This window comes from Carcharodon carcharias, chromosome 2 (assembly GCF_017639515.1).
Source record: "Carcharodon carcharias isolate sCarCar2 chromosome 2, sCarCar2.pri, whole genome shotgun sequence".
Taxonomy (NCBI): domain Eukaryota; kingdom Metazoa; phylum Chordata; class Chondrichthyes; order Lamniformes; family Lamnidae; genus Carcharodon; species Carcharodon carcharias.
Genome location: NC_054468.1, coordinates 39,860,990 through 39,873,939, shown reverse-complemented (window position 1 = coordinate 39,873,939; position 12,950 = coordinate 39,860,990). Strand labels below are relative to the sequence as shown.

The following is a 12,950-nucleotide window of genomic DNA, read 5'->3' as shown; positions in this document are numbered from 1 at the left end:
ACAAGGGCAGCAGATGCATGGGAACACCACCACCTAGAAGTTTCTCTCCAAGTCACTTACCATCCTGACTTGGAAATATATCGCTGTTCCTTCAGTCGCTGGGTCAAAATCCTGGAACTCCCTCCCTAACAGCACTATGGGTGTACCTACACCACATGGACTACAGCAGTTCAAGGAGGCTGCTCACCACCAACTTCTCAAGGGCAATTAGGGATGGGTAATAAATGCTGGTCTAGCATTTCAAGTAAACTCACATTGTAACTGATAATGTTGCACATGTGCCAACCTAGGAAACAAGCAAATGCTAACTGAGAGCTTTGAAAAGCTAACAAAGCCTTGAAAAACACCGTTCTTCTAGTCACACCAACCAGCGCCATTTATGCTGGTGCTTTTTTTCATCTCTAATCCCTTCCCACTGCAATCAGTTCATATTGGCACTTCCATTTCTCCTCTACTCTGAAGGCACTGCTCCCAGCTTCTAACCCTTCCCTCTTCCCTTTATTTTCATCAATTTTCCTCTTTCCTTCAGAAACAACTATTTTCTTCCCCCTTCATTCTCAACCGTTTCTACTGTCCTAGACTAGTATAGCTGCTAAGAGGGAGAGAGGACAAGGCCCTTGTCCTTTCAATGTGACTGCTAACTCTTTATATTGTAGGCAAGAATTTCCATCTGCAGTATACAGAGACTGTAATTATTACTATTAGCCTTAGAATAAATGTTGAGGGGAAATGGATCCTCTCGGCAGCCAAAGGGCCAAGATTGCAAATGTTGTTCAAACTCCTTATGCTGATAGTTGCTATGTGTGAGTCCCCAAAGACACTTCAGAGCCTTTCCCTTTGTTTCTTGTAGGGAGCATTTCCAGGAAACCTGCAGCTAGTTTTTGTCCTGCGACCTTCCCGTTTCATCCAGAGGACCATTGCTGACTTTGGCATCAGAGTTCAACGAGATGATTTTAGAATGAAGGTACCGGTAAGCATATGCTTTTATCTTGTATTCCTATAAATTTTCAAGTACACTTTTTCATAGAATTTAGTTGTATTATGTAGAATTGTTTAACATTTACAGCACAGAAAGAGGCTGGTCCATGCATATATTTATCTTCAACATTAGCCTCCTCCCATCTACTTCATCTAAATCCATCTACATATCTTTCCATTCCTTCCTCCCTCAAGTACTTATCCAGCTTCCCCTTAAAAAACCCTTTTGTGGACTATTTTATTATTTCTGTTTACATGTTTAACAATGATTGGTGTTGAGGAGTGCAATGGTCAATGATTGTAAGGACTCAGAGGTCAACTGTTTTAATTGATATATTTTAAATTGATATAAAAGTTGCTGCTGTAAATTTTAGTCACTTTTAAAATAGAAGGAAACTATAATTACTGATTCCTGATACATCCATTATTGATTTATTGTGGCCATGATCTACATTTGATGAATCGATCAGAAAGGAGGAACAAAAAAAGGTGTCTTCAGACTAGATGTCTTATAATGAACATGTTATAATTAGGATCCCAGTGGAATATATTGTTTGGGATTTTATGTAAGTATTCTGTCTGGGTTACATCTATATATGTAATCTTCTGAAAATCGTGCCCCTTGATTGACATGCATTAAAGGAAATGGTGGCCCTGCTTATTTCACCTGTCTTTTTATCTTGCTGTTCCACTTTGATTGTGATTTTTCAGTAACATAGATTATTGGATAACCAATATCATCACTTCAAATGAGTTATGATATGTCAACATTGTGGGAGTGTCTGTTTCTATAAAATAGACATTCAACATAAGCATGTCAATATAGTTCTGTGTCATAAATGATCAAGAGTGTACTCTAATTAGTAATAGTGATTATTTGAAGATCATATTTGTCTGTTTTTCCAGTTGTGATATAGAATTCCATAAAATTACTATGATACAGTAAACTTGTGCCCTTGGAAAAATTTACATATTTGAGCTTGGTGCTAAGATTCATCACATATGCATTTGTTGTTGCAGGATTAGGCAACATAAACTAAAGTTAGAGTAAGGTCAAGAATATAATGCACTTGAGATCATTTTTAAAAATTCATTCACAGGATATGGACATTGCTGGCAAGCAGTGTTCCCTCTAAGCTATGCGGGTACACAGCCATACAGAAATCATGAATGTGCTGCTTAGGAACCAAAGGGGCTGTGCAGAAGCAACATCCCCTTTAAGATATGCACATGCACAGCCACGCATCAATCTTAAATGGATCACGCAGTGCAACAGATTGACCACGGACAACAAACAGATGTTAAAGAGAACATTGCTGGCAAGGTCAGCATTTATTGCCCATCCCTAATTGGCCTTGAGAAAGTAGTAGTCAGCTGACTTCTTGAACAGCTGCAATTTGTGTGTGAAGGTGCTCCCATTGTGCTAGAAGGTACAGGGAATTCCAGGATTTTGAGCCCGTGACAGTAAACACTTATAGCAATCTAGCCTCCACAACTTTCTGGAGCAGAGAATTCCAGACATTCACTAGCCTCTGAGAGAAGAAATTCCTTTGCATCTCAGTTTTAAATAAGTGTTCCCTTATTCTGTAAATATGTCCCCTAGTTCAAGATCCCTCCACTAGTGGAAACATCTTCTCAACATCTATCCTATCAAGCCCCCTCAGAATCTTGTACGTTACAATAAGATCACCCCTCATTCTTCTAAACTCTAATGAATAAAGGCCTAACCTGTTTAGCCGTTCTAGATAAGTAAACCCCTTCGACCCAGGAATCAGCCTAGTGAATCTCTTTTGAACTGCCTCCAATGCCAGTATATCCTTTCTTAAATACGGGGACTAAAACTGTACACAGTACTCCAGATGCGGCCTTACCAACACCCTGCACAGTTGTAATAAGACTTCCCTATTTTTAAACTCCAACCCCCTAGCAATACAGGCCAAAATTCCAATTGCTTTCTTAATTACTTGTTGCACCTGCATGCTAACTTTTTGTGTTTCATGCACAAGAACACCCAGATCCCTCTGTGCTGCACATTTTTTTGGAGTCTCTCTCCAAGTAAATAATAGTCTGCCTTTTGGTTCTTCCTATCAAAGTACATGACCTCACACTTTCCTACATTAAACTCCATCTGCCAAGTTTTGCCCACTCACTCAGCCTATATCCTCTTGCAGATTCCTTATGTCGTCATCACAACATGCCTTCCCACCTATTTTTGTATCATCAGCAAATCTGGATACATTACACTCTGCCTCCTCCTCCAAGTCATTAATATAGATAGTAAATAATTGAGGCCCTAGGACTGATCCTTGTGGCACTCCATTAGTTACGTCTTTCCAACCTGAAAAAGACCCATTAATCCTGACTCTCTCTAATTTGTGTGTTAATCAATCCTTAATCTATGCTAATACATTAACCCCAATACTGTGAGTTCCTATCATGTGCAATAACCTTTTATCTGGCACCTTATCGAATGCTTTCTGGAAATTCAGATACACTACATCTACTGGTTCCCCTTTATCAACTCTGCTTGTTATATCTTCAAAAAACTCTAGCAAATTTGTCAAACATAATTTCCCTTTCACAAAACCATGTTTACTCTGTTTGATTGTGTTAAGCTTTTCTAAATGTTCTGCTATTTCTTTCTTAATAATGGACTCTAGAATTTTCCCAATGACAGATGTTAGGCTGACTGGCCTCAGACTCACTCATGTTGGAAATAATCTTTGCTTGGCACATGTATGGCACTAATGTTACTTACCATTTTCAACCCAAGCCTGAATGTTTTCCTGTTCTTGTTGCATGTGAATACGGATTTCTTAATTATCTGAGGAGTTGCAAATGGAGCTGAACACTGTGCAATCATCAGCAAAAATCCTCACTTCTGACTTTATGATGGAAGGAAAGTCATTGACGAAACATCTGAAAGTGATTGGACCTAGGAGACCGCCCTGAGAAACTCCTGCAGCAATGTCCTTGAGCTTAGATAATTGACCTCCAATAATCACAATAATTTTCCATTGTGCTTGGCATGACTCCAGTCTGTGGAGAGTTTTCCCTGATTCCCATTGACCTCAATTATACTAAAACTCCTTGATACTACGTTCAGTCAAATGTTGGCTTGACGCCACGGCAGTCATTCACCTCTGCAATTCAGCTCCTTAATCTGTATTTGGAGCAAGACAGTATCGAGGCCTGGAGTCATGTGGCCCTGATGGAACCCAAATTGAGCATAGATAAACAGGTCACTTGATAGCAATGCACACACTTTGCTAATGATTGTGAATAGGCTGATGGCACCTTAACTGGCCAGATTTAATGTGTGGGCAGAACATATCAGGGCAATTTTTCACTTTGACAGGCAGATGCTAGGGACACGGCTAATTTGGAGTACAAGTCTTCCATGCTGAAGCTGAAATGTCAGGGACATAGCCTTTGCTGTATCCAATGCGCTCAACCATTTCTTTATATCAGGTGAAGTGAGTGAATCGGCTGAAGACTGGCTTCTATAATGGCAGGGACCTCAGGAGTAGACTGAGATGGATCTGAAGATTATTTGTAAACCCTTCAGCTTTAAATGCAAGAATGAAAATTGACTATTAATACTGCCAGAGTCCTGAGAATTTGTCACCTTAAGTAGAACCCCTTCTATGAAAGAAATTTATGAGGCCCAATTTAACTAACAAAATATTCGTTCAATTGTTTCTTTTTATTACTCATATTTTGGTTGTAGAAGGAATTCCTTTTAATATGATTCATAATCTAGGTATTTTTGGAGTGGACTGACAGGGTATTTTGAGAGTTTATGGGGTGTAACAGCTTCAATAAACAAAGTTATAAATTCTTATACCATATACATTATACTACAATTAATATATCTGACTAAAATATCAGTGACATTCCACTTTTAATGTGGCTGACTAGAAAAACACCATCAGCAGTGAAGTAGCAAGTAAAATTGATTAGTACTATGCATTCACTGCTTTTGACTATGAGATATTCAACTTTATGCTTGCATGCTTGTACCCTGAAAAGTGAGCGTTCAACAGAGTAAATTCAGGAGTAAGAGATGGGGAGCTGGATAAAAGGTAGCCAATTCTCAAGGTAACATTAATTTATGTGGCAGATTTTCAGGCAGGTCTGTAAATAGATGCTCAGCACTCCCACCTGAATTGTGCAGGAAGTTGTTTAAGTTTACACCACTATAAGATCCTACTTGACTTTTTAAGATAAAAATGGACCAGGCATATCCCTCACTCCTCAAGAATCGTCAATTCAGGTAACCAACCATGTTTCAATAAGTCATGTAGAAGAACATGCCAAGAGCAGTGTCAGGTGCACCTGAAAAAAGTTGCCAACCGGATGGAGCTTCAACACAGGACTATATGTTAGCTAAACAGTGATAGCAGCATGCTGTAAATACAGCTATCAATTTCACAGCCAGTGGAACTTGTCAAAGCTCTGTGCCATACCATGTTCAGTCATCAATGGTGATGGACAATTCAGTATCTAATAGGAGGAAGAGGCTTCATGAACATCACCATCCTCAACCATGGCAGAACTCAGTACGAGTGCCAAAGACAAGGCTTGGGTGTTTAAACGATCTTCAGGTAGACATGTTGAGAGGATGGTCCTTCTTGCCGCCTTCATGTCGTCCCAACCATCAACAAGTACCACGTGGCCACTTCAATTTACCACATGGAACATCAAGAAATTGCTATTTGTGCTGGATACTGCAAAGGCTACAGGCTAGAAGCTACGTCGCTACAGATGCAACTATAGCACCAGCATCAGCCTATTAATGTGGCAAATAGACCAAATATATAATTGCTGCAAAAATCAGGAGTGATCCAATCCAGCCAATTACTGCCCTGTCAGTCTATTTCCATTAGCAGCAGATGACAAATGCTGTGGTTACTAGTGCAGTTCAAACTACAGTGACTGGTTCACCTTATTACTCCCTAAAGCCTTTTTACAACGCACATCAGGAATGTGATGGAATATTCTACACTTGCTTGGATAGTGCAACTACAGCAATAGCTAGAAGGCTCTATACCATCTAGCACAAGGCAATCTGCTTGATTGGTACCTCATCCATGACTCTACATTTTCACTCCTTCCACCACCAGTGTACTAAGGCCCTAGTGTGTATTATCTGCAGCTCACCAAGACTGTTTTAGCAGTAACCCCCAAATCTGCAGCCAGCACCTGATAGGAGGACAAAGGCAGCAGGTGGATGGGAACTCCACCATCTCCAATTTCCCCTTAGGTCACACACCATCCTGATTTGGACATATATTGCTGTTCTGTCATCGTTGCTGGATCAAAATCCTGAAGCTCCCTAACAGCACCTTCACCACATAGACTAGCAGTTCAAAGAAGCAGCCCACCACCACTTTTTCAGGACAGCTGGTTATGGTTAATCAGTGTTGTTCTTTTATAATGCCCACATCCCAAGAATTAATAAAAGAATAGCATGTGCCATGCACACTACCCTTTTGAACCAGGCGTTCAGGCTCTTAACCAGTAGATAATGACTCCAAATCATTTGAAGGCAATAAAGTACCTATTTCTTTCTATCCCACCTCCCAATTGGATTTGCAGAATTTTTTTTTTGATTTGCCTATCTGCTTACAAAGTTTTAGTTTTGTTGCACAGTATTCTAGAAATCCAGCAATTTGTGTTACAAGCTCATCAGAGAATTACTCGAATGATATTAGCTTTGAGCTTTGTCAAATGTAAGTTTCCACAGAATCCAGTGGAGTGCAACAAATTTCTCAGTCCAGGATATGGAATGGGACTTTCTTCGTGACTTGATTTGGATTCCTTCATTCCTTAGTATTTTGGATTTTATGAACCTATAGTACAGTTTCAGTTATGGAAGACATATTTTGCTGAACATAATTATTTCTCAAAAATTGTAAACTTTTTTTGGTTCGCTGTCATTTTCCTTTGTTAAATGCTAGAAAGACGATTTGTAACACCTCCCAGTCAGATGATCTTGGATTTTGCACATTGTTTTCAGCTGACCACAGCCTGCAGAGGGAATCTAAACTGAACAATAAAGAATGAGCATATACAATGTTAACACATCCAAGGATTATTGTGTATTTACCACAGACTGATGCAACGAAAGGGACATGACCTTAACTGAGCCCTTTCATACACATGGCTTTACAATGATATCTGGGTAAAATTTCTGGTGAAAATATTGGATTTATCTGCCATATAAGTTAATATTTCAATAAAAATGGACTGTAGATTGTGTCTTTCATATGTCTAGACAAATGTTTGTGTTTTTCTGTATACTTCTGTATATTTCTGTCTTGGAACAGAAATTTGATTTGCTTGAGGTAAATTTCTAGATATGCTGCAGGGTTTTAAAGATGTTGCACACTGACATTAATTTGCTTAATTTACAAGTACCACAGCTGTTGGTAAACTGTATTGCATCATGACTAATTTATTAGCAGCAATTCACCACTCTGTTTTGTGATGGTGCATTTGTTTTTCAGATATAAGGTAGTATGTTATTATGCTGCTTTGTAGAAAGTGAAGAATGGTTTGATGGCTCAAAAAGCCATTTCTTAATGCCTCTGTTCCAGATCATCATGTTAAATACTATAACAGATCTGCACAGATACATTGAAAAAAGTCAGCTGACAAGAGACTTAGGAGGCACTCTGGAATACTGTCACAGTCAGTGGATTCACCATCGAACTGTGAGTGCAAAAATATAAATTTTATTCTTTGTAATTTTCTTTACAGTCTTCATTCCTCTTTGTTTTTATTTTCCCTTTTGTTACTTACCTAACTACATTACTGATTTTTTATTAAATTGTTCATAGCCATTGTTTTGGATCACCTTTCCCTCTAAAAATATAACTACCACCAACAAAACCATATTTCAATAAAACTGCCTTCAAATACAAGTGCTTCCTTGAAATCCTGGACAGTACCTTTTTATGCCTTTGCCTTGAATAAGTGGCAACAACTACAACTTATTCCATTGCTTGAAAGTTTGAAAGCTGGACATATATTGCCATTTTACACTGTCCAGTTTACAGTTTATGCCTGAAAACACCATTTTCCTTCTTTCCCAAATGCACGTTTGACTGTCATTCTCAGGTGTTTTTCATTTCAACTGTTCATAGGCAGAGATAAGCATTTAAATTTCCTTGCTACATCAGATACTGTCATCTCGCTATCACCTCATTCCTATTAATCATATCAGTTGTAGCTAATCTGATCAAAGTCCCAGCCCATTTAGCTCTTAATTATGTATGTATTATTTTAAGCCCTTGGTTACTGCAATGTACATTATTAGTTGCCAACTTTGTCGTCTTCAGCTAACTTAGACGTTTATGCATTTGGTTAGCTTGTATTAATAAAGACAAATTATTACTCATATTTAACTGCGCATCACTGGCATTCAAGACTCTTAAATATTTAACGTAAAACCATTTACTATGAAATTGAGAGAAAATGCTTAGGTTGATTGGTTTTACTGAAATTTCAAATATTTCATTTCAGGCCATAGAAAATTTTGCTATGACAGTGAAAACAACAGCACAGCTATTACAGTCATTTGGCACTGAACTTGCAGAAACTGAATTACCCAATGATGTCCAGTCCACAGAAGAACTGCTAACGAATCACACAGAAAAACGCGATGATCTAAAGGTAGTAGATGTAATGGTGGCAGTGTGTGTTATTACTTTTCAATATCATGGCATCATGAGCATTTTATGCCTATGAAAACAGCATTGGGACACCAGGAAGATTTTTATTGCTTTCTGACAAATGCCTACAATGTAATACTTAAGCCTGGAAGTTAGTGTTTTTTAAATTCATTCATGGGATGTGGGCCTCATTGGCTAGGCCTGTATTGCCCATTGTTAATTGCCCTTGAGAAGGTGGTGGTGAGCTGCCTTCTTGAACCGCTGCAGTCCATGTGGTGTAGGCACACCCACAGTGCTGTCAGGGATTCTGACCCAGCGATGGTAAAGGAACGGCAATATATTTCCAAGTTAGGATTGTGAGTGGCTTGGAGGGAACTTCCAGTGGTGGTCTTCCCATGTTTGTGCTGCCCTTGTCCTTCTACATGGTAGTGGCCATGGCTTTGGAAAGTGCTGTCTAAAGAAGGTTGGTAAGTTCCTGCAGTGCATTTTGTAGATGGTTCACACTGCTGCCACTGTGCATTGATGGTGGAGAGCGTGAATGTTTGTGGATGTGGTGCCAACCAAGCAGGCTGCTTTGTCCTGGATGGTGTCAAGCTTCTTGAGTGTTTTTGGTGCTGCACTCATCCAGGCAAGTGGAGAGTATTCCATTATACTCCTGACTTGTGCCTTGTAGATGGTGGACAGGCTTTGGAGAGTCAGGAGGTGAGTTACTTGCCACTGGAATCCTAACCTCTGACCTGCTGTTGTAGCCATAGTATTTATATAGCTAGTCCGATTCAGTTTCTGGTCAATGGTAACCCCGGGATGTTGATAATGAGGGATTCAGCAATGGTAATGCCATTGAACGTCAAGCGGTGATGGTTAGATTCTCTCTTGTTGGAGATGGTCATTGCCTGGCACTGCTGTGACGTGAATGTTGCTTGCCACTTGTCAGCCCAAGCCTGGATATCTAACAGGTCTTGCTGCATTTGGACATGGACTGGTTCAGTGTCTGAAGAGTCACGAATTATGCTAAACATTGTGCAATCATCAGCAAACATCCCCCCTTCTGACCTTATGATGGAAGGAAGGTCATTGATGAAGCAGCTGAAGATGGTTGGGCCTAGGACACTACCCTGAGGAACTCCTGCAATGATGTCCTGCAGCTGAGATGACTGACCTCCAACAACCACAACCATCATCCTTTGTGCTAGGTATGACTCCAACCATTGGAGCATTTTCCCCCCTGATTCCCATTTACTCCAGTTTTGCTAGGGTTCCTTGATGCCACATTTGGTCAAATGCTACATTGATGTCAAGAGCAGTCACTCTCACCTCATCTCTAGAGTTCAGCTCTTATGTCCATGTTTGAACCAAGGTTGTAATGAGGTCAGAAGCTGAGTGGCCTTGGCGAATCCAAACTGAGTGTCAGTGAGCAGGTTATTGCTAAGAAAATGCTGCTTGATAGCACTGTTGATAACCCCTTCCATCACTTCACGGGTAATCGAGAGTAGACTCATGGGGCAGTAACTGGCCTAGTTGGATTTGTCCTGCTTTTTGTGTACAGGACTGTAGTAATTTTGATTTTATTTAGTGTGTAATGTACCTTTAAGAATAATACTTGTCAGGAAAGATCAAATGATCTATAGTAACCAATAGGAGAGTAGTGCAGGCTACCTTAGCAGACAGTCTAGTGATAGAGTTAGAGTTGAAAGCACATGTGTAGTTGCTGCTGATTATATTGTAAATAAACTTAATGTTTCCACCTAAGAAGTATCTGCAGATCAACTCTATTATCAACAGCAGCATCTCGGCCACCCTTGCAACAAGGGTATACCTGGGCAATTTTTCACATTGCCGAGAAGATGCAAGTGTTGTAGCTGTACTGGAAAAACTTGGCTAGAAGCGTGGCAGGTTCTGGAGCACAAATCTTCAGTACTATTGCTGGAATATATTCGGGACCCATTGCCTTTGCAGTATCCAGTGTCTTCAGCCATTTCTTGATATTACATGGAGTAAATCAGATTGGCTGAAGACTGGCATCTGTGATGCTGGAGGCCTCCAGAGGAGGCCGAGATGGATCATCCACTTGGCACTTCCAGTTGAAAATCTTTGCAAATGCTACAGCCTTATCCATTGCACTGATGGGCTGGGCTTCCCCATCATTGATGATGGGGATGTTTGTGGAGCTTCCTGCAGTGAGTTGTTTAATTGTCCACCACCATTCACTGCTGGATGTGGCAGGACTGCAGAGCTTAGATCATATCCGTTGATTGTGGAATTGCTTCGCTCTGTCTATCACTTGCTGCTTATGCTGTTTAGCATGCAAGTAGTCCTGTGTTATAGCTTCATCAGGTTGACACCTCATTTTTAGGTATGCCTGGTGCTGCTCCTGGAATGCCCTCCTGCACACTTCATTGAACGAGGATTGATCCCTCTACTTGATGGTAATGGTAGAATGGGGGATATTCCGTGCAATGAGGTTACAGATTGTGGTCAAGTCCAATTTTGCTGCTGCTGATGGCCCACGGTGCCTCATGGTTGCCCAGTCTTGAGTTGCTAGACCTGTTCAAAATCTATCCCATTTATCACAGTGATAGTGTAATACAACACGATGGAGGGTATCCTCATGAAGACGGGCCTTCTCCCCCACAAGGTACGGTGATCATTCCTACTGATATGTCGTGGACAGATGCATCTGCGGCAGGCAGGTGAGGATGGTCAAGTATGTTTTCTCCTCTTGTTGGTTCCCTCAACACCTGCGACAGACCCAGTCTAGCAGCTACGTCTTTTAGGATGCGGTCAGTAGTGGTGCTACCGAGGCACTCTGGGTGATAGACATTGAAGTCCCCCACCCAGAGCACATTCTGCGCCATTGCTACCCTCATTGCTTCCTCCAAGTGGTGTCCAACACGGAGAAGCACTGATTCATCAGACGACAGGGGGGGTGGGGGGGAGGGGCTAGGGGATGCTGCAGTACGTGGTAATCAGCAGGAGGTTTCCTTACTCATGTTTTGACCTGATGCCAGAAGACTTCATGGGGTCCGAGTCAATTTTGAGGACTCCCAGGGCTACTGCATCCTGGCTATATACCACTGTGCCGCCACCTCTGCTGGGTCTGTCCTGCCAGTGGGACAGGAAGTACCCAGGGATGGTGATGGTGGTGTCTGGGACATTATTTGTAAGATATGATTTTGTGAGTATGACTATGTCAGGCTGTTGTTTGACTAGTCTGTGAGACAGCTCTCCCAATTTTGGCAGTAGCCCCTAGATGTTAGTAAAGAGGACTTTGCAGTGTTGACAGGGCTAGGTTTGCTGTTGTCATTTCTGGTGCCTAGGTTGATGCCAGACGATTCATCCGGTTCTATTCCTTTTAGACTTTTTAGAAGATTGATATAACTGAGTGGCTTGCTAGGCCATTTCAAAGGTCAGTTAAGAGTCTACTACATTGCTGTGGATCTGGAATCACATGTAAGCCAGACTTGGTAAAGACGGCAGATTTCCTTCCCTAAAGGACATTAGTGAAACAGATGGGTTTTTACGACAATCAGCAATGGTTTCATGGTCATCATTAGTCTATTATTTCCAGATTTTTATTTCACCATCTGTCCCCAGTGCATTACCCTGCGTCTCTGGATTACCAGCGACAATACCACTATGTCATCACCTCCTCCTACTGTTAGCAATATTAGCAGATACATGCTTCACCCATATGGAGGATGTACCTTGGCTATTTTAGTAGCGTTATTACCCCATTCAAAAAGTTATATCTACTGTAAAATAGCTGGCAGAGGAACACAAGATAACGAGGAATAGAAGCAGGAGTAGACTATATGGCTCGTTGAACTTGCTCTGCCATTCAATACAATCATGGCTGATCTTGGGTTTCAACTAAATTTTCCCACCTGCTCCCCATATCCCTTAATTCCCTGAGACCAAAAATGTCAATCCCAGCCTTAAGTGTATTCAATGATGGAAAATCCACAACCCTTTGGGGCAGAGAATTCCAAAGATTCACAACTCTATTAGTGAAGTAATTTCTCCTCATCTCAGTACTAAGTGATTGGCCCCTTATCCTGAGACTGTACCCCTGCGTTTTAGACTCCACAAGCAGCGCAATCTCTCAGCGACTACTCTATCAAGTCCTTTCAGAATTTTGTAGGTATTTTGTATTTTTGAATTTTGTCATGCAAACACATGAAATGTCTATCTATCAATATTTGTTGATGATCATATGTATTTTATTGAGGCAAGCAAATTTACAGGTTAAGGAAACTGTGGAATTCTGATAGTATTTGTAAACTACTGCAAAAT

At 40.7% G+C, this 12,950-nt stretch overlaps 1 protein-coding gene across 1 annotated transcript in view; it reads left to right on the top strand.

The window, feature by feature from the left end:
- The window catches only part of mcf2l2 (MCF.2 cell line derived transforming sequence-like 2), a 273,896-nt gene that overhangs the window by 42,296 nt on the left and 218,650 nt on the right, over positions 1-12,950 (top strand). Inside the window, 3 exon segments of the mRNA XM_041204959.1 lie at positions 851-970; positions 7,581-7,697; positions 8,509-8,658. Of these exon segments, the coding sequence (XP_041060893.1) occupies positions 851-970; positions 7,581-7,697; positions 8,509-8,658 (387 nt within the window).